This window comes from Bidens hawaiensis, unplaced genomic scaffold (assembly GCF_021521415.1).
Source record: "Bidens hawaiensis isolate Kalapana, Puna unplaced genomic scaffold, B.hawaiensis_p1.1 tig00017340_1, whole genome shotgun sequence".
NCBI lineage: Eukaryota > Viridiplantae > Streptophyta > Magnoliopsida > Asterales > Asteraceae > Bidens > Bidens hawaiensis.
This window is the reverse complement of record NW_027492621.1, coordinates 27,425-48,368: the sequence shown is the minus strand read 5'-3', so window position 1 is coordinate 48,368 and position 20,944 is coordinate 27,425. Positions and strand designations below refer to the sequence as shown.

Below are 20,944 nucleotides of genomic sequence, written 5' to 3'. Positions count from 1 at the left end.
ATGTGGAGAGAGAAAGTCAACAAATGTGTTATTCCTTTTATACTCTTTCCCTTATGTTCACATTTGATTTTCCCCTAAACTAATCTCAACCCTCCATGTCCAAAATCAATGGACAAGATTACTTCCTACAAAAACTATACTTCTTATTATAACCTAACCCTGTGTTAGTAATAATAGTAAATAGTAATTCTTCTTAGCTGGGCCCAGATAACTTTAGGCCCGAAACTATTATTCCAACTTCAAGCGGTTCAATCCATTCAACCCATTACAATAACCCTTCAAAGCCCACTTATTCCCATGGGCCTCTAATGAACCTAACCCAAACCTCTCTATAAAACCCTAACTCATTACGATAACAATAAACCCGTCACTTCATCTCTTTCACTCAAACCCTAGGGTTTCATTAATCAATCAATTACTGTCCAATTTAAATCTGTTCACGCGTGGCCCTTAAGATCGCCTTCCAATTGTCCAAATGGAAGCGTTTCGAGCTAAATTAAACCAATTTTAGGGCTTTTCGTTAGGGTTATCCTTACGAGAAGCTTTATTGTACTGTAGGAATATGATTGTGGAGGTGATTACTCACTGTTTGATGAATCTATTGCTTTTGTAATGGTCTGTTAATGCCTTTGGTGTTGCAGATTGTTATGAGGGTTTGGGTTTTAGGTGGGTTTGTATGTCTTGGTTGTTCTTACAGTAAACATTATTTAATTATATTATTATTATTTTTTATTTTTATTTTTTTTTTTGAAGGCAAGAATGATGTGAAAATTTTGATATGGGAAAGGAGTTACTACTCCTTGATGAGTTACAACCATAAACGCTTATTGATATACTGACTTGCCGTTAACTTAATTATTTTTAAATAATCTTATTGTTTTTATATGTTATTGAAACTTCGTGTGTAGTGGTAACTAAGCATGGAAGTGGGTTGCATAACCGTGGTGTTTCAGTAAGTAATAACGGGATTTGTATTACCCCTTCCGCCTGGGGTGTCGGCTTTTGGTGAGCGGCGTCCACCTGGGGTGTCGGCTTGATGGGTGTGTATTACCCCTTTCGCCTACTAGGGAGCGAGAGCTGGATGAGGTGTCAAAGTTTACCCTTGACTGCCACATGCTTAGCTTCCTTCTTTTGTTTTGCCGGGCGGTCTGGACGTTGTTTTCTCTAGTCCTCTGCGTGTAGAAGTTTGTAGTCTGGGGCAGATTCCCACCTAGTTGCTTCTCTGTTTCGGCAAAGCGCTTGGCTGCCGTCATGATGGCATCCCATGTGGATGGCATGCCATCTTTACCCGTCAACGTGCGGATAAGCTCTGGGTATTCGGCGCCCTGGATGAAAGCGGCGCGAACAAGGTCTTCGCTTATAACGCCCAGACTCAGCTTTTTCGAGTTAAAGCGAGTGATGAAGTCTAGTAAAGGTTCATCCTTATCTCTAACGCAGTTGAGGATCGTCCACTGTTCTTCAATATATTTCCTCTGTTGACTGAAGTGTTGGCTGAACTTGTGTTGGAAGTCCGCCCAATCATAGATGTGGTGGACCGGTAAACGGTCAAACCACGCTCTAGCCGCTCCAACCAGTGTCATCTGGAACATATAACACCACGTGGGTTCCGTCCAGTTGCTGACGGTTGCCCCCGCTATGAATCTGTTCAGGTGATCATCTGGGTCAGATATACCATCATAAGTGCCGATGTTGGGCATCTGCTTGGCACTTTTCGGGGCGATTGCTTTCGCAATGTCCCTTGCAAACTTGGATGTTCCCTCGTTTGCAGCAGTTGGTCTGAAGGTTTTGGAGAAGTCACGTGGGTTTCCCCCCGCGTTCCTTTGTTTGAAGGTTTCTCCGAAATTCCTTCTCGTTTGGAAGTCCGTTTCCTTACGCTTCCCTTTCGCCCTAAGGCGAGGGTTTGCGTCGGTGTCGGATTCCTCCCGATCATCGTCCGAGGACTCGCACTCACTGCTCATGTTGAGCTGTTGTCGAGTGCTTCCAAATTCGTCAGCCTGTTGGACGGAACGCAAGCGTTCGTCAAACTCAGCTTGGAATTCCTTCTGACGTGCCTCCGCCCACGCTTTAACTTGTTCAAGTGTTTGGCGGGGGAGTCTCGTATGTTGTCCTTCCGCCTGGGTATTACTGAATCCCAGGGGATGGTTGTTTACTGCACTTGCCCCAGCTTGGGTAACTGGGGTAGTGTTCGTAAAATTTACTGCACTTGCCCCGGTTTGGGTAACCGAGGTAGTGTTCGTAAATACTGTGTAGTCGCCGGTATTCCCCCCAGTAGCTGGGGTTGTGGTTACCGGAGTTTCTTTAACCATCTTTCCAGAAGTTTGAAAAAACTGAAAAGAAATGAAGTTCTAGCTTCTATGCACGGATGGCGCCAATGAAGAAACACTAACCGACCCCAGTCAGATTACGGGTAACCTGGGGGTTAGATAGATGTTTCCCACGAGGGGTTAGACCCGGCAAAGATGGTTCTTCTGATAACCTGCAAAACAGACACCGTGAGCTCGTCACTGAGAATGGGGGGGGGGTTCCTCCTTGTGACCACCCTCCGGCGTGAGAATCAGACTAGATTGCTCTTAAATATAAATGTATATTAAGAGATTGCTAGAGCGGATATCAGGTATAATATGTAATACGAGATAGTATATGATGATCATACCATTTGGGGTATTTATAGCCGAAGGTAGGTTTCCAAGAAGGTGTAGCCGGCTGAATAGTATTCCTGTTCTACCAACTGTGGCCTACGCACGTGCCATGCTGGTAGTTGGTGGGTAGGCAGCGGCTGACAGTGACCAGGCCTGCTGTGTACTATTCCTTTTCCACCAACTGCCGGCTATGCACGTGGTATGACAGGAGTTGGTGAGTAGGCAGCGGCTAATAGTGACATACAGTACAAGAGCATGCTGCTCGCCATACTGTTGTCAATGAGCTGTCGTATCTTTGGTCAGATCTTTTGCCCATACCTCGTCAGGTACAGTACAAAAGATCTTCCAGTATCGTACGAACTGGCTCATTTGGGCGGGAGTATTCCCCCTCCCGCCTTTGTGCGGGATTGTTCCCGGCTTTGCTCATTCCTTCAGGTGACTACTGAATTATTATGTGTTAAGCCTTGTGCGTGTAGCCTTGCTGCGCGGGTAGCCTTCTCTGATGGCTGGTATCCGTAACTGCGGGAACAGGCGGAGTACTTGGAAACCATTGGGAGGCGTTTCCTGCGGGAACAGCTTGCGTACTGCGCGTAAGGACGTCACGTCTCTGAGCATGGTGGGTCCTGCGGATCCAGTTGGTTTCTGCGCAAACGTCTCTCTTCAAGGTGAGTCTTGCGAGTTTAGCCTTTGCGCAGACGTCCCTCTTTGAGGTGAGTCTTGCGGGTCCAACTGCGCAGACGTCTCTTTGAGGTGAGTCTTACGGGTCCAACTGGGCTCTGCTGGGACCTACCTCTTCAGGCGCTGTGGTAGAAACTAGAAAGCGTGAAGCCATCTTTTAATTATTACATAACTAATTTTTACCCGGCGGGTCAGTAAAGCTTGTACGATGGTAAAATCCAAGTGTTGAGCGAATAATTCGGCGCTAATTCCATCGGTTTTGGTGACATGTGTCATTGCACCAGAATTAAATCCAAATATAACACAATAAAATTAGAGTTATTAGTCATTTTAGCATATGCGGTTAGTTTGATTACCCACCTTTAGTACTGATTTTGAATTTATTTCCAATGACTACCTTACTTTTTTAAATCATGTAATTTTAGTACTTTTTTCTAACCCTGTTTGTTATTTCATTATTTGCGTTACATGTATAGAGGAACGTGTTTTAATTTTAGCATTGAAGTTATTTTTTTATTATTTTTTGTTTTATTTTCTAGGAAACTTGAAACCTGATTAATCCAACCCAAAAAAACCCGAACCTGAAAAACCTGTGAGAGATTTAGGTTGGGTTTCGGGTTAAGATTTAAACTTTGAAACCCGAAGAACCTGACCCAAAAAATCCGAAACCCGAAGAACATCCCTATTTATTCCCCCCTAAATACGCACCTATTTTTAGTTCTACATTTTTATCGAATGTATGGGTTATTACTTTTAACCCTTAAAAAGCCATTTTCATTATTATGTCTTTTTAGATAACGTCATTTGATTATTATGTTGTATGCATACCTTGATGACATCTACAATCTAGAAATTGATAAATCAAACTAAGCATCCAACAAAATTTTGGTTAAGAGGCCATTTTCAATATTATGTCTTTTTAGATAACATCATTTGATTATTATGTTGTATGCCTACCTTGATAACATCATCAACCTAGAAATTGATAAATCAAACTAAGCATCCCACAAAATATTTAGTTAAGCCTCTCTAAAAGAAAATTTCTGAGTCTCCAAGGGTCCATTTGATGCATATGTATGAAAAAAAAATATTTATGGCAATTTCAAAGTTCTGCATGCTGTTTGTTTAAAAGAAAAACAAAGTTTAATAAGCAACTTATAAGCCACATTTTGTTTTAGATGACAAAACTAAGAACAAACTATAAAATTACCACATTTTCTTTTTTAGAAAACCTTCTTTTTCTGTCAAAACAAGAATCAATTACCATGTTTAACCTTCACCATTTTGTAACTATGATCTCATGACTTTGAAACGAACATAGACTATCCTGCTCAAAGTATGTAAACTCATTGAAAAAAGGACGCAGTGATGATAAAGGTTAGACGAAACAAGAATCAATCACCTCATTTAACCTTCAATGTTTCGTAACCATGCTCTCGTGACTCTGAAACCAACTTGGACAACCCTGCTCAAAATGCGAGTTCACTGAAAAAACGAGGATGTGGCTGGCAATGATGAAGGTGAGATGAGTGTGGGGAGATTTGGGAAGCAGTAGATGTTATGGTCGTTAATACTCTTGGTGGTTGGTAGAAAGTGAAACCGAGTGAAGATAACCGGGTAGAAGGTTAAAACCAGGTACTCATGGACAAGGAAGCTGACGTGAAGTAAAGGTTGGGCAACGCTTTTAAATTCAAGTTCCATCTTTAACCAACCTAACACGTTGTGGATTGGGGTTAACTCCAATTCCAGTTGGAACAAATCTTGCAAACCGAACAACCTTGAACTTGTATAACTTCCAAACACACACGAGAGCCGCTTATACACTCGAAATGAACAACAAATGAAAGTAAAACACTTGACCAGAGTTCATATCAATCCCATTTAAGCATTAGATCTCCAGGACCCAAAGACGGAAAATTATAACATGTTAAAATCATCAATAAATAAGATGATTAAGATTTTGTGCGGCAAGCATCAGTGTGCCCAAACTCTATGCACATTAAGTTCAGAATCCAAAATCATCAACCGAAAACTGAAAGTGAATCCAGTATATATGGTCCAGATACTGTAACTTCAATCACAACCGCAGGTTCAAGTTCTTGATCAAGTTATAAGTCAAGCTTTATGCACATTAAACCAGCATAAATTACACAACTGAGAAGTGAGAACTATAAATCCTTACTACTGAGTACTGAAGCAGATTCATTAATAGCGAATAGCAGACGATAGCGACAAGCTACCTATACACTACGTAAATAGCGGGCGCTATTTTATGTTTAGCAATACACAAAGGAAATTTTAAAAATACTTATATGCATATTATATCCCAACATAGTGTTTACATACATAATATTTATCGCTAGTTATATTTATATCAAAACAAAAAAATAAAAGAAATAAAAAAAACCTGAAATCCCGCTATTTACTCGCTAGGAGATGCCAAAATCAGAGAGCGATGAATCAGGGCTTCGCTACGCTATTCGCTATTAACAGCTGTCAAACTCCATTGATTACTGAAAAAAAAAACATGCCTGCCCTAATTTACATATTATACATTGCAGACGGTAAAAGCTTAACTGTGAATCTTCAACTTCTCAGTCCAAGGTTTATCGCTAGTCATATCAAAACAAAAAAAATATAAAAGAAATAAAAAAAACCTGAAATCCTGCTATTTACGCTATGGAGACGCCAAAATCGGATAGCGATGAATTAGGGCTTCGCTACGCTATGCGCTATAGTGCTCGCTATCAACAACTATCAAACTACATTGATTACTGAAAAAAAAAACATATGCCTGCCCTAATTTACATATTTATATATTGCAGACGGTAAAAGCTTAACTGTGAATCTTCAATCTCTCAGTCCAAATGCCAAGCGCAACAGACTAATAATAATAATAATAATAATCGAAATTCATGATAAAATGTTCAAGAGATCATACACGCAGCAAACATCAGTATTCCCGCACATTAAGTTCAGAATCTAAAATCATCAATTTAAGTAAAAATTTGACAAAAACGTAACCGAAAACTGAAACTGAATCGAGTATATATAATTTATAACATAAAGTATAAACCACATATTATAATCCAAACACATTAAAAAACAGCAAGAATCATTGCTCAAGCTTTATGCACTTTAAAACCAGCAAAAGTTACACAATTCAGAGCAGATTCAACATCAAACACATGCCCTAACTTATATATATCTTAATCTTATATTCCAGACTGTAAAAGCTCAACTAAAAAACCTCAACTTCTCAGTCCAAACTGCAAAACTCACCAAAAACTAACAACAATAATAATTATCATCATCATTATTATAATTCTAATTCTAATTCTATTAATAACAATAATCAAAGATCAGTCGAGAAAACCTGTCTTCCGCCACACTGCATTCCGAACCAGCCTTAGATCTCTCCCTTTCAATGTCCTTCCCGTGCCTTCGAGAACCGAAAACGTCGTATGCGGCGACTTCGACGAGCCTCGGGCCACAATCTCGTGCCATCTCCTCTTCATCATCATCATCCTCCACGTCCACGTCAGCAAGCTCTCGTCCGGTCACAATCTTCCGAGCAAACACCGGCACGTTCACCGGCGCCGATTGCTGAAACTTCAACGGGGACATCAACACATCCTTCTCGTGCTTATTCGGCCGTGGAATCGACGGAATCAAACGCGTGTTTGACGGAATTCGACGGTTCATCACGGAGCGGTTAGGTTTTAGGCTGTTATCGCCGTTAACGCCGTTATCTTCCGGTAATGCTGCCAGGATGCCGTAGCCGTACTTGTCCTGCTGCCGGAACTGACTGTTTCCGTTTAAGTTACCGTTACCGTTATGTTTAACCGGATCTAACGACTGCCGTTTATGTTCGGCGAAATCGCCGGTCCAGAACACGTCATCTTCACTGAAATCATCGCCGGCGACGGAAATGACGCCGGAGGAAGACGCCGGCGAGAAGACGGCGAGGAAGCGGTCGGACGATGGTGAACGGCGGTGATGGTAGCTAGCGACGGCGTTAGAGTCCATCGGAGATTGGTGTACTGTCTACACTGGATTGTTATTATTAATATTATTATTATTTATTTATTACTGTGATGGTGTGTATGAGATTTATTGTTGGTGAGGGGTAATTATCCGGTGCGAACAGACTATCGGTGATTTCGGTATGGTTGTTTTGATGGACGGTTGAGATTGGGGTTTGGTGGGACCGTGGTGATGTATTGGTTTTTCGGTGGGTTGTGATTATCGTTATGAGATGACGTGGCGTGTAGACGCCGAGACGGTGGAGTTATCAGAGTGTTGGGGCCCACTTTGGATATGTTTAATGCATAATTGTTTTTCATTAAAATGTTTTTTTAAGGTAATTCGTTCAAGTTGGTTTAATGGCAAAGGATGATGGTAAAACCATTGTTTTTATCGGGTCAAAAGTCGGACTGATTGGGAGGACGGGTTTTTAGACCCAATCCAAACGTCGATCTGGACGCTTTTATCGGGTCAAAAGTCAAACCGATTTGGGAGGACGGACCAATATTTAACCCGGATGACATCATAAATAATTTAAATTTATATTTTTATATATATATATAATTCATATACATATAAAAAATGATAACCAATAATAATAATAACAAACTTTAATTTTTATTTATGTTTTATACATTGTTATTTAAATATATATGATTTATGTTTGATTAATAAAGATATTAATGAAGTTTGGTTAGTTAGCTCATAGCTAATTATTAAAGCTTCTATCTTGGAAATGACCCAAGTTCGAATCCCGGTATGCGCTTGCATTTAATGAAAAAAGTGGGTTTTATCGGTTTACCTGCCGGATCGACGGGTCCGGGCGGTATAGGGACCGGGTCCCGGTCAGGCCGGGCCGGGTTTCAAAACACTGGGTAAAACACTTCGTTCGAAAACTCACTGTGGTAAAATCCGGACGCTCTTGGGATCGAACCCGATATTACAAAGATCCTGGTTTTCTTTCATTGAGTCACTCATGTCCTTGCCGAAGTGTTGTCTATTGGAATTAAACCTAGGTCTCCATTAAAGAACCCGGCCTTTCTAGTTTTTGCTACTACTACACATTAGAGATAAGCTCGGTACCGTACCGGTACTGAAAATCCAAAACCCGAAAATCACAAATTCTTGGTACCGGTACGGTAAGGTATCGGTATTGAAGGCAAAAAATTAAGAAATACCGGTACCGTACCAGTACCATACCGATCCCAAAACTCAAAACTTTGATACCGATTCGGTATCGAATCGATACCTGTATCAATCGATACTAATACTGAATTTACTCGTCCCTTCTCTACCCTATCTTCTCTACCCTATTGAAAAGGACTTACTGTTAAAAGTATTAAATTTCAAAGCAAAGGAAAAAGAAGCATTCTTGAACATATAAAGCAAGGGCATTTTAGTTTTTTCTTTTTGTATTAAAGAACGAAAGGGTGCAACCAATAAAAAAGGGAGTGGTGAGGTAAAAGGAACTTGCTAGTTGTTTTATCTTTCAAACCTCCTATTGAATGTACTCTTTATATTAGACTAGTTCACTTTACTTTTCAAACCATGTTAGACATTCGTATACATATTCTATACACCCATATAATCTAATGGGTATATAATACGGGAAAGAATATTTGGTGGAACCCCTTTCAACAGCTTTGATAACGATCTCTCTTCTTCTATTGGTGGTGATTTCTTCTTATTCCCTCTTTTCGGGCACGTCAGCTAAATGGTCCTCTTTCGTAACCGTTTTATTCTTTCTAGTTTGTACAAGATTTAGTGGTGATCACCTATTGCGCAGTGTACACTTTATATATTTATACGTCCTCAACGTGTAACAAGCATATGGATGCATGTTTTGTCAAAATCTTTTCTGATACCACGCGTCATTTATGACCGTTTAAATTTGTTTAATAGATTAATATATGATATCAATAACGAATAGTGTGGCAAGTGGACGCCTAGACGGTGGTATGATTTGGGGCCCACTGGGCTATGATTTGCATACTATTTTATTGGTCATTTTTATAACTTCATACCATTTTGGTATATATCATATTAAACTTACTCATATGTTTTGCAATGTAATTTATGTATTCCTTGTATTAAATTTCTATCGTATTCTCTTCCTAAAGTTGTCAAAACGAATGCATTTTGTGTTGTCTTTTGGCATGAAAAGATAATACTTGCTAATTGAGAAGTTGAAAGGGGAGTGAAATAAATGAAAAGGAGTAACTGTATGTATAAGATTGCTTGTTTGGCGGTGTGATGGTGATTAGAAAAACACGGGGGAGAGGTTTGAGGGTGATGATAATGGTAACATGGCTAGCTTTTTTTTTGAAAAGAAAGATGAAGTGGTGGTGTCGGACCTACAATTTTTATTTTTCAAATCATACTAAAATTAAATGCTATGTCCACAATATACTATTACTAACTACAGGAGGGCAAATATGTAGAAACCGAAACCGATTAAAACCGTATGTTTGGAATCGGTTTGCAGTTTCTCCACCAACACCGGTTCCAGACCATTAATCGAACCAAAACTAGACAAAACCCGAATCAAAACCAATCAAAACCCGAACCAGAACTGATCTTAACCCGGTAAATGAACCGCTTTGGAACCGATTATGTAGAAACCCGTTTGGAAACCGATTGAAACAGTAGGTTTGAACTTTGAAACCAATTTGTAATATTATCCACCAAAACCAGTTAACTGAACCGAAACCAACCAAATCCAAACCGAAACCGATCATGATCAAACCGAACTCGTTTCAACTCAAACCGTTTTAATCAAAGGAAGTTAAGTTCCGTTAGTTTAGTTCGGGAGTAAACAGTTAAACACCACCAAATGTTGATCGATCATCCCGAAGCTTGAATCAAATCGATCCAATTCCAGCAACAATCAATCTCATGACGACAACGGTAATCACGCCAATCTCTAACTATTATTATTATTGCTATCCAATTCGATTAATTAAAACCTAACTAACTTGCAATAACTATAACATGCAGCCAGTAAACCCTAACGATGGATCTCCGTTGTTTCTATCGGTTTCGGTTACGGATCCAGCTAAAATGGGCAACGGTGTGCAAGCTTACATCTCATATAAGGTCATCACCAAGGTATATTCATATTAATATTAATAATTGATTAATTTCACAATTCATGAACTCATGTTTCGATAATGTTATTATTGATCGATTAGCTAGAAGGTAATAATAATAATGATAATTTAATTAAATGTATTATGATTTTATAAACTGATTAAGCTCCTGAAATTAAATAAAACCTAGATGCAATGTAGGTCATGACGTTGTGTCGTGTAACTTGTTTATTAAACATGTTAGTGTTTAGGTAAGTGATGCTTTCGTATTTTCGTGTTCGGATTTAAATTATTTAATGCGTCTGGTAAGTTTAACGAGCTGAAATGTTATGCTTAGGATCGGATTGGATCGGATCGTCAGAAGGTCGAGCCAACTCGTGGCTTGTTGAGCTGGCTCGGTTTTAAAATGTTGTATTTTGTTATGTACGCAAAAACATGAAATGTGTTTGTAATATACATACACTCTAGTTTATATACTACAGAATTCATAATTTATTATTTATATCAAGAGAACTTTCAATATTTTTTATTAAAAAATGTCGTAATATTAGTATGCTACTTATTAAACTGCAGCGTTATAAAATTACGCTAGTTGTAAATACTATAGCGTAATTTTATTACGCTAATTATGTATTGTGTTGTAGTGTAATTACGCTATGCGTGTAATTGCCAAACTGCCACCATGTCGTTTTCGCTCTTCGCCTCGCAGGTTAAATCACTTTGTGTGTGTGTGATTGTGTGCTTTAATTTAAATTAGCCGGCTTTTTGCTCAGGCTTGGTTTGTTTATAGACCAAACCGAGCTAACTTTGCTCTTTACAAACGTGCTTTTTTTGAGCGAGTCGTGAGCTTTTTGATCAGCCGTAAATACCACTTGAATTTCATTAAAATGCTTGTTTTGCAGACAAATTTCCCAGAATATCAGGGCCCGGAGAAGATTGTGATACGACGGTATTCTGATTTCGTTTGGTTGTACGATCGTCTGTTTGAGAAATACAAGGGTATCTTCATTCCTCCACTTCCAGAGAAGAACACTGTAGGTATGATATCAATTTATTAATCACTCTGTTTGTTTTTTTAATGTTTATTTTTTATTTAGATCGCCTTTTATGACTGATTATGACATCATTAATGCAGAAAAGTTTAGATTCAGTGCTGAGTTTATTGAAATGCGGCGCCAAGCATTGGATACATTTGTTAATAGGGTTGCATCACATCATCAACTACAACAAAGTGATGACCTTAGAATCTTTTTAGAGGCTGATGAACAGGTAACCTTTACGGTTGAGGGTAAACAGGTTACAGGCGTTTTGTAAATGAGTTGACCCGACTAACCTATTTGGTTAAGGGGTCAGATTTGGTTGACCTGACCAGCCTGTTTCCAACACGCCTTAAAAGTTAAAACTAGAACTAAAGATTTGTGGAGTATTAATTCAATCTGATTACAATTCATTGGCCTGATCAACCCGTTTACAACGCATTTAACCTGTCAACCCATTTAAATAATCTGGTTACACAGGTCTGAGTTGGGCTTCAATCTTTTGACATGATTAAGTTATTGGATCATGTTCACGCTGACCTCTTCTAAGCTTGAGTTCGATTCGTTTAACTTAAGAGAGCTCGAGCTCGGCTCATGAGTAGTTTTTCAAGCTCGACTTGGGCTCGGATCGTTTATTATTTACTTAATTATTTTGTTTTGTCTACATATCTATAATTATTTTGGTATATAATTGTAATTTTTATATATAACATAATATATACAACTTAATTATTTTTATTGTAATTTTAAGTATAATATTAACTATTAACTATTATGCAAATGTGCATTTAATATATTAAATAAAAGTTATATAAATAATAAGCTTGTGTAGGCTCATTTAAGCTCACAAGCCTAGTCAAAGCTTGATATGTGAAGCTTGAACTCACTTCTTTAAAAGAGCTCGGGCTCGAGCTTGTTTAAGCTCCACTCGATTCAAGCTTTCAGCTAGCTGATCCAAAGTATTTTAAATGCTAAAATATATTGATATGAACCCTTAAACTTTCAACATTTTTGTTTAAGGTGATTTGTACCGGTTAGCAGGTCAAAATGATGATGCGTGACTACCTTTGACATGTTAAGACTTTTATGATGCAAGTAAACTTGATTATTTTAAACAGAAATTGGACTAGATTCAGTTACCTTTTTATGCAATTTATATTAAAAGATTCACTCACTTTTCTTGTTCTGTTTTCTTTTTATGCACAATCTAGTCAGTAATTTACAGTTTTGTTGGATGCCAAACATGCCAATTGTTCGTTCCAGTAGTTAAATAATTAATTTTATTCTACATTCTTTTGTATTTTGCAGACAATGGAAAGAGCTAGGTCACAAGATACTGGAATCTTCAAGAAGAAACCGTCTGATTTGATGCAGATTTTCAGGGTAAAATATACAAGTCTTGGAAAAATTGGTGTTTTTGAGCTAACTTAATATTTTAATATAATAATGTTATGAATGTGACAGGATGTTCAATCTAAAGTGACCGATGTAGTTATGGGGAAAGAAAAGCCAGCTGAAGAATCAAATCCTGAATACGAGAAATTAAAACGTTATATATTTGAGCTTGAAGACCACGTAGCCGAAGCCCAAAAACACGCATATCGTCTAGTAAAGAGACACAGAGGTATTAGCTTATGTCCTATCTTTAAAGGAAACAGGCCAGATAGGTCTTATTAAAAAATAAGATTATTGCTTAAATAATAGATCTTTTGTAATCACAGTTTGTTTAATTATTGTTGCAGAATTGGGGCAATCTCTTGCTGATTTTGGTAAGGCAATTAAACTTCTTGGTGCTTGTGAAAAAGATGATCTCGGGACTGCATTTACTGAGCTTGGAGCTAAATCAGAGATGCTCTCAGTTAAGCTGCAAAGAGAAGTTAGTTTCTGTTTATATTTATTTTTTTAATCTTTTAGATGTTTTATGTTTATATTGATTGAACAAACAAGTTCGACACTATTTTTATTAATAACGTAAAACCACCAGGCACCCCTCAATCAGTTAAACAACTTCAACTGACTTGATTTATCTTTTCCTCTTGTTTATCTCAATTAGGATTATCCCAACATGCATCAATTTTTAAATTCTGAAACAGAAATTTGAACTTGTCAAAATTACAACTTTGTAGAGTCCGAGTGGATGGACGTGAAACACTTTAATTTTGTATATAGTAATTAGTGTCTCAGATAAGATTACAAATATTGTAAATTTGTATTATCTCCATGACATTCTACATTTTGAATTAAATGATTTAGAAATTCTATACATTAAAAGTATATGTTGAACCTTAAATCCATTTGACCCGTTTCTTAAGCTGTTTATTTATTGATTGTAATTTTACCTTTGACCTATTTGACCCGTTTCTTAATTTTACCTATTTTATTTTTATTTTGTAGTTTTTGTATCTCATGTTTTGTTTTTATGTTTTGTATTGTGAAGGCTCACCATCTCCTGATGAATTTTGAGGAACCTTTGAAAGATTACGTGCGTGCAGTACAATCCATCAAGGTAATCAATCTTTTAACTCCCGTAAACCGACATTGAACAATATGGTGACCCGACATAATTTTATAAAAGCCATCATTTTCTCACTTCTGATTTGTAAAACAGGGTACAATAGCGGAGCGGGCCAATGCGTTCAGACATCAGTGTGAACTGGCTGAACAAATAAAACTGAAGGAAATTGATCTGTATGATTTCCATGTTTATATAATATATTTGCATTATTTTATGTTTTTATTATCAGTTTTTGTTAAATAATTCATGTGTTAATTATGAAAACAAAGTCTGTATAACTTTAATTATTATCTAGTATCATGAATAATATAATTTAGGAGGTTTTATGCAATAGATATAATATTTTTTCGTATTAATGTAACATAATTGTTTTATATTTTGTTTATTTCAGCAACAAATTAAGGATCCTTCGTTCAGAGAGGATGTTAGATGCAGAGCATGAATATGAGGAGGTGTGTATTCTTATTTATATTTTCTCTACAACAATTTCTATAATTTAAAGAGTATATAATAGGAGTGCAAACTCCTGAATTAATACTCCCATAATATGGATATTATTTTCTTTTCTTTTTTATTGATTTATACCATAAACAATATGTAAGCAAATTTTGCCCAAAAAAAAATCTGAAAAAAGACTAGATTTTGCCAGCAGAACCCACCAATTCAAGCTTCTTTTTGTCTTCTGGTTTCATTTTTTTTGGTTTTCGGTTTTCACAATGGGTTTGGTTTTGGGTTTTTGTCGGTTTGCCAACCGGGCTTGATATTTTTGGTCTGAAAAGTGTCCCAATATAATGAATTTGGACCTGAAACTTTGGGCCTAAAATTTTTGAGCTACGGCGTTTATTAATTTTTTACAAATCACTTGACAATCAAAAATAAAAATTTTAATTCACAAAATTTAGTGACGAAAGTTGGGTTTTTCGGTTTTTACAGGGTTTTTTTTAAGTTTTCAGTACAAGCAAAACCGACCCAACCAGAAATTCGGTTTTTGAAAAAAACATAAACCAAAATACCAAATGATCTGTTTTGGGTTGGGTTGGGTTCGGTCACGCAGTTATTTCGGTAGGGAGTCGGTTATTTGGTTTTCGTGCACACCCCTACCCATTTTCCACCCGAAGACATGTCTATATGCATAACCTTTTTTCGTTCTTTTGTAACTGGAATGCAGTTGAAAGCTGAAGGTCAAGAAGCAACCAGAAGATTTGAGGCAATCGCACAGTTAATGAACGAAGAAATTGTGCGGTTCCAAGATCAAAAAACACAAGATATGAGGCGGGCTTTTCATGAATTTGCAAAGGGCCAAGCCCGTTTAGCCCATGCTATTGCGGATGCTTGGCGAAGTCTTATTCCTAAACTTGACTCGCTCTCTGTCTCATAACATGTTTCATTTCATGTATTTTCGTTCTGTTTAGTATCCAACACGTTTTAAGACGTGCAAGTGTGTATATTGTGTGTCTATCTAACAAGCATTAGCGAAGGTAAAGAACCTTTGGACTTTGTTTTCAAGCATATGCTGTTGAAGGCGATCGTCGAGAGATGGATTCAGTCTTACGAAACAATACACGAGTTCTTGTTGATCCACTGCATGCTACGAGAACCATAAAAACAAATGGTTTTCAAAAGAAAATAATGAGAATTGATTGCACGTTTCAAGGACTGAAGTTACCCATCTTAAGTAACAAGTGTTTCATTTAGGGGTGTCAAGAAGCTGACCCAAGCTTGGCTCGCGAGACGTTTTTTCAAACCCGGGCTCGGCTTGTTTATTATATATTAACTAGAGTTTTACCCGGCGTGTTGTGTGGGGGCTAGTTGGTAAACTTGTGGATGGTAAAACCCAAACATTGTCAGTCTTGCGCATTGAGGCGGTAAGTCGACGCGAATTTGGTTGGTATCGGTTACAAGCGTTATGGTGTCGGAACTAAAACCATAAATAAAACAAAAAAAATAGTAAAATTGAGTGGACTAATGAGGTAACATTCGTCGGTAAAACTCGAACGTTGGTAAAACCTGAGCTTTGTCAATCCCCACCATTGAGGCAGTGAAACTATGCAAATTCGGTTGGATTGAGACACTTTTGTTACGGTGCCGGAACTAAAAAGAAAAGAATCAAACACAAAATTGGCATTCAGTCGGTTTTCGTTACCTTCGTTACGGTAACCATATTAAAACGAAGGGCAAAAAGTCTACGCGAACTAAAACAAAAAAAATTGACATCCGGTTGGTTTTTGTTACGCTCGTTACGATACTGAGACTAAAAAAGCAAAAAAATAAAATAAAAAAAGAAGAAGCAAATTTCAAGAACCAATATGGTGCTGCAAAGTGGCCTAATGGCGGCTTTGAGACACCAAAGTTCACATTTGTTATTATTAGTAATAGTAGTTATTTTATATATGTTTTAATTATTTTTACCGTTTTGAGAAAACCTTAAACGAGCCTAAGCTCATCTCAAGCTTATGTAGTACCCTAAATGAGCCAAAGCTTATCTCGAGCTTGGTTGTGCAATGTGAAATTAATACATAGAAGTCCAAAGGGGGGTAAACCTTACAAACATACCAGGCTCGTTAAGGCTCGACGACCCTAAACAAGCTTCCCATACAAGGCTCGAACTCGATAACTAAACGGCCTTTATTTGAGGCTTGGGCTCGGCTCGAGCTCAAAAAAGCTCGACTCGTTTTGACTTTTTTTTATCAATCTGCTCTCGAGTAGCCCACAAGTGGCTTCGCTCGTTTACACCCCTAGATTCAACGCTCAAAAATTAATATTGGGTATCAATACACATCAACGTAGGGATGTCAATGGGTTGGGTTTAGATATTCTCAAACCCATAACTGATTATGAAAGTTTGTTCCAAACCGTCGGGTTTTAATCAGGTAATTACTCGTCGGGTTTAGGGTTTTTCCATCGGGTTTCGGGTTTCTAATAAGGTTTTGTCAAACCCATTGGGTATCCCAAAACCAAAACCCGTCGGGTTTCTATCGGTTTTGACATAATATAACTAATCGATTACAAATAATGATTACCATAAAAATAAAATGTCCCAAATAATTGTCACAAACAAATTTCAATAAATTATATATTTACAATATTTTAAGTATACTATATATAAATATAGAAAAAGTTATGTCGGGTACATCGAGTATATAATCGGGTAAATGGGTCAATACTATCGGGTAATCAGGTATGTTGCAATTCCCAAACCCGTCCCAAACCCATGAAAAATTTCAAACCCGCCCCAAACCCTAATGGATCGGGTATTACCCGTCCAAATTATGTCGGGTTTTAGGTCTTCCCATCGGGTTCAGGTTTTATTGTGATCACTACATCAAAGTGTCTTTGGCCTAGTGGTGATAATAATGTAATTTAAGCGTTAGTGAAAAATTAATAATACTAAAAAAAAGAAAATGAAAACAAGGGGTTGAAATAGTATATAGTTGATAGCTATTTTTGTTTTAAACAACATATATTATCAACAACCTTTTGAAAACACACAACCACCCCAAAAACCATATCCAATTCACAAGCCATGGCTACTCTATGTAGTAGGCAACTCTTCCCACATACACGAGAATCCGCCGGTCCGAAACCGCAAGTTTCATCTAATCCAGTCACTCATCAAATTCATTCATCTAAAAGTTTAAAAAAACCGGGTTCAAAACTAGTTTCTAATGGTCAGTTTATTGGCAGTGTTGTTGTTAAAGCAACTTCAGGGAACAGCAGCATTACTCCGGCTGGAGATGATGACGAAGGAGTGTCGTTGGGGACGATGAAACTTCCGGTTAATACTGATCTTGATCGGTTTGAAACGTTATTGTTTCAGGTAATGTGTTGAGAATATTTGTGTCTTGAATTAATATTGATTTTGTGGATTAAAAAAATAAAGTTGTGATATTGGAAATGTGTTTGTTGGCAGTGGGCAAATAGTATGAATCAAGGTGCACAAATACCACTTCCTATGCCTCTAAAGGTTAGTGATGTAATGTAATTGAACTTAACCGAACTAACAATCCCGTCTCCTTGGAACAAATGTTTCTTAAATGCGTCTTGGCAGATGGAATTCAAAAGGCACATTTTTCAAAATCTTAAGAATTTGTATGGACCAGGTAGAAAACATAATAATACTGTCTGGAAAGACTGCTTTTGATAAGAAGATTAAAGAAATAATATGAACGGCTCCCTCAACTTTTTAAACTTTTTGGCCGGAGTTGTTAGATTCTATACACGTGTCAGATTTTAATTTGCCGAGAAATCTCGTCGAAACGTTACCCAAAGTGTCGCCCCGGCCCACATTTCTTGGTCAATTTTGGGATTATTGAAGATTAGTGGGTCATTTTTCATTTTCTCTCTCTCTTCAAATGGTCTATTTTGGGGGAGTTTTCCCTTAAAAAAATTATGGCCCCCAAAAATTACTTGTCCCAGCTGACGGTCCGACCAGCACCACCCCCCAGCCGGCCCTGATGTTCGTTCATCAAACTTAACCGAACATATTGAACTTTAGTGGAACAATTAATAAACTTGATTAGTATTAGATGAAACTTTCCTTTCAATAATTAAACGAACTTCTTGTTGAACAGTTTACTGACGTTTTATTTAATTATCACCTACTGATTTACAACTTTGAGGTGAATGACTTTCAACTTTAACATGAAACAGGTGGACAAAGTTAAAGGAGGAGTAAGGCTAGGCTTCATTACAATCGGGGACGGAGTGACGGAGACTCCAGTGTACATTGACTGTTTGGTTTTTCCGGCGACTGCTGGTTCACCACCCATTTTTAGGGCTATAAGAGACGGGCCCATGAAAGACAAGTCACCTCCTGGAGAACCTAGAATCATGAAAAGTCTTCTAGCGGCCCTTCAAAAGTCTGTTCAATTGGCTGCAATATGAAACCACTTGTTTTTTTTTAAATACTTTTTTCTTGTATAAGTTCAATGTTGTTTTGTACTTTTGGTTGTCAAATATATCAGTCTTATTATTGTCCCAAATAACCAACCATCAATCACATCCATCGACGGTTAATACCCGAGGTTAGTAATCTTGAGTGACTTAAATCGAATCAAGTTTAAGATCGAAGATCGTTTAATAAACAAGCTTTTAGATTATGAGATTTCGTAGATACTTAAGAAAACTGATTCAATCTTGAGTTACAATCTATCTAAATTTGTGTTAATATCACTTTTAGATTAAAAAATATTTCGTTGGTACTCACGAAAACGCAATCAAATAATTCAAAGAGAAGTATAAAAGCGAATATGCATTACGCTACGATAACAATGTGTGCAGTTATCAGACCAAAGAGCGTCCTTTTATAATTGGGGAATCATCACAACATTTCATTTGGCAGTTGATGGTTATATTTGTCGATAGTTATTCGGTCACAAGAGTGACAAAACCAATCAAAACCACAACCACAACACCATCTTTCAAAACGAAAACCGAGCCTTGTCTACTTATATACGGATGAACAACCCGAGAAAATACAACTTCATCACAAACGTAAATCAACACAATTAAGTCAAACCTTGTTTAGCTTTACTCGTTTCTTTTATATAAAACAAAAATTACTTGATAGCTCTCGCTTCTTCAATTCACCATGTTAAACTTGTGACGGATGACTCACCATTCATCTTCAAGATTAGCAAGATGAAAGCACATAACCGTGCCCACGAATATGAAGAATGACATAAACTCGATTAACATAGCTCCCGTGCTGATTAAATGTGCATGCCTTAAGATTATGGGAATTGCTATGCTCCCTACCGCTGAAGCACCCGTCAAGAATTTGACAGCATCTATCCATCTGTCGTACAAAACGGATCAAAATTAGGACGGCTAAACGGGTTGCGGGAGAGTAAATATTTACAAACACTTAAGGTAAAAACTAAAAAAACTACAAATACTTACCCGCCACCATCCCGAGAGAGTAAATATTCAGTGGATCCACCACCAAAGAACATGCAAGGCATTGGGACCAAAACATACATGAGTGCTGCAAAGGGATCATTTAGTAATTTATTATTTTATTTTCACATCAACTTAAATAAAATATGCAAAATTGCTGTGCTGCAAAGGGATCATTTAGTAATTAATTATTTTATTTTCACATCAACTTAAATAAAATATGCAAAATTGCTATATTGTAATAATACCTGATAACATTGGCCACCAGTTGCTGTAAATTGCACAAGCCTGTTTGTAACAGAAATAAGACACAAAAACTGTGGGTACATTCGTGTTTTTTAATGATATTTTTATTAATATTATTATAATTAGTAGTAGTTTGTATATAACTGTTAAACTTTGATTTCCTTTATTTTGCTTCATACACATGTACTTAGAGCCGAGGGTCTCTCTGGAAGCCACCTCTTCATTCCTTTGGATGGAGGTACGGTGTGCCTACATCCCACCCTCCCCAGACCCTACTTATAGCTTTGCTGTCGGTGGGATTTTACTGGGCATGATTGATTGATTGATTGATGTAATTCACATCAAACATACCAGGATTTGTAAGAGGAGACTGGATGAAAACATAAGGGCAAGTCCAGCAAGCCTGAAAACAACGATGTTTTTATAAATTTTTGTCAAGCGGAAAGAAATTAAGAAAAAGCAATAATTATTATTTTTAGCTTACACTGTAGGCCACGATCCAAGAGAAGGGTAGTAGACATGCACCAAAAAATAGAGAGACGTTAAAATTATGTTGAAGTCAAGAGTGATAAGAGCTAAAAAGCTAGCTTAAGTATGTGTTTAACTTATGTATCATATATGTATATTTGTTTAATTAATCATTCACATAGAATAAAGCATATTAGCAAATTAACTGAGGGCACAGCCTCTTGATAACATCATCATCAAATGCCAGGTCAAAATTAGTCAAATAAGTAAGCTCTAACAAGCATCATCATGATACTGAGCTGAAACTTAGCTTCGGATAGTCAACCGCATAGCTTCTCGATAACAGCA

At 37.4% G+C, this 20,944-nt stretch overlaps 3 protein-coding genes and 1 pseudogene across 3 annotated transcripts; 2 read left to right on the top strand and 2 right to left on the bottom strand.

The window, feature by feature from the left end:
- Positions 1 to 6,522: 6,522 nt before the first annotated feature.
- On the bottom strand, positions 6,523 to 7,394 carry LOC143553566 (uncharacterized; annotated as a pseudogene).
- A 2,948-nt stretch (positions 7,395 to 10,342) lies between these two features.
- LOC143553565 (sorting nexin 1-like) lies at positions 10,343 to 15,362 on the top strand. Its single transcript, XM_077043542.1, has 10 exons — positions 10,343 to 10,451; positions 11,335 to 11,470; positions 11,568 to 11,701; positions 12,778 to 12,852; positions 12,934 to 13,093; positions 13,212 to 13,345; positions 13,907 to 13,975; positions 14,078 to 14,157; positions 14,376 to 14,436; positions 15,153 to 15,362. The coding sequence occupies exons 1-10, from the start codon at positions 10,404 to 10,406 to the stop codon at positions 15,360 to 15,362; spliced, it is 1,107 nt and encodes a 368-aa protein (XP_076899657.1). The 5' UTR covers positions 10,343 to 10,403.
- A 2,132-nt stretch (positions 15,363 to 17,494) lies between these two features.
- Positions 17,495 to 18,951, top strand: LOC143553562 (uncharacterized). Its single transcript, XM_077043541.1, has 3 exons — positions 17,495 to 17,801; positions 17,895 to 17,948; positions 18,635 to 18,951. Exons 1-3 carry the CDS (start codon positions 17,508 to 17,510, stop codon positions 18,866 to 18,868), a joined length of 582 nt encoding a protein of 193 aa, XP_076899656.1. The 5' UTR covers positions 17,495 to 17,507; the 3' UTR covers positions 18,869 to 18,951.
- A 600-nt stretch (positions 18,952 to 19,551) lies between these two features.
- Positions 19,552 to 20,559, bottom strand: LOC143553561 (vacuolar protein sorting-associated protein 55 homolog). The gene is made up of 4 exons (XM_077043540.1): positions 20,480 to 20,559; positions 20,131 to 20,170; positions 19,886 to 19,970; positions 19,552 to 19,781 (listed from the first exon to the last, which is right to left on the bottom strand). Exons 1-4 carry the CDS (start codon positions 20,510 to 20,512, stop codon positions 19,598 to 19,600), a joined length of 342 nt encoding a protein of 113 aa, XP_076899655.1. The 5' UTR covers positions 20,513 to 20,559; the 3' UTR covers positions 19,552 to 19,597.
- Between the last annotated feature and the right edge of the window lie 385 nt (positions 20,560 to 20,944).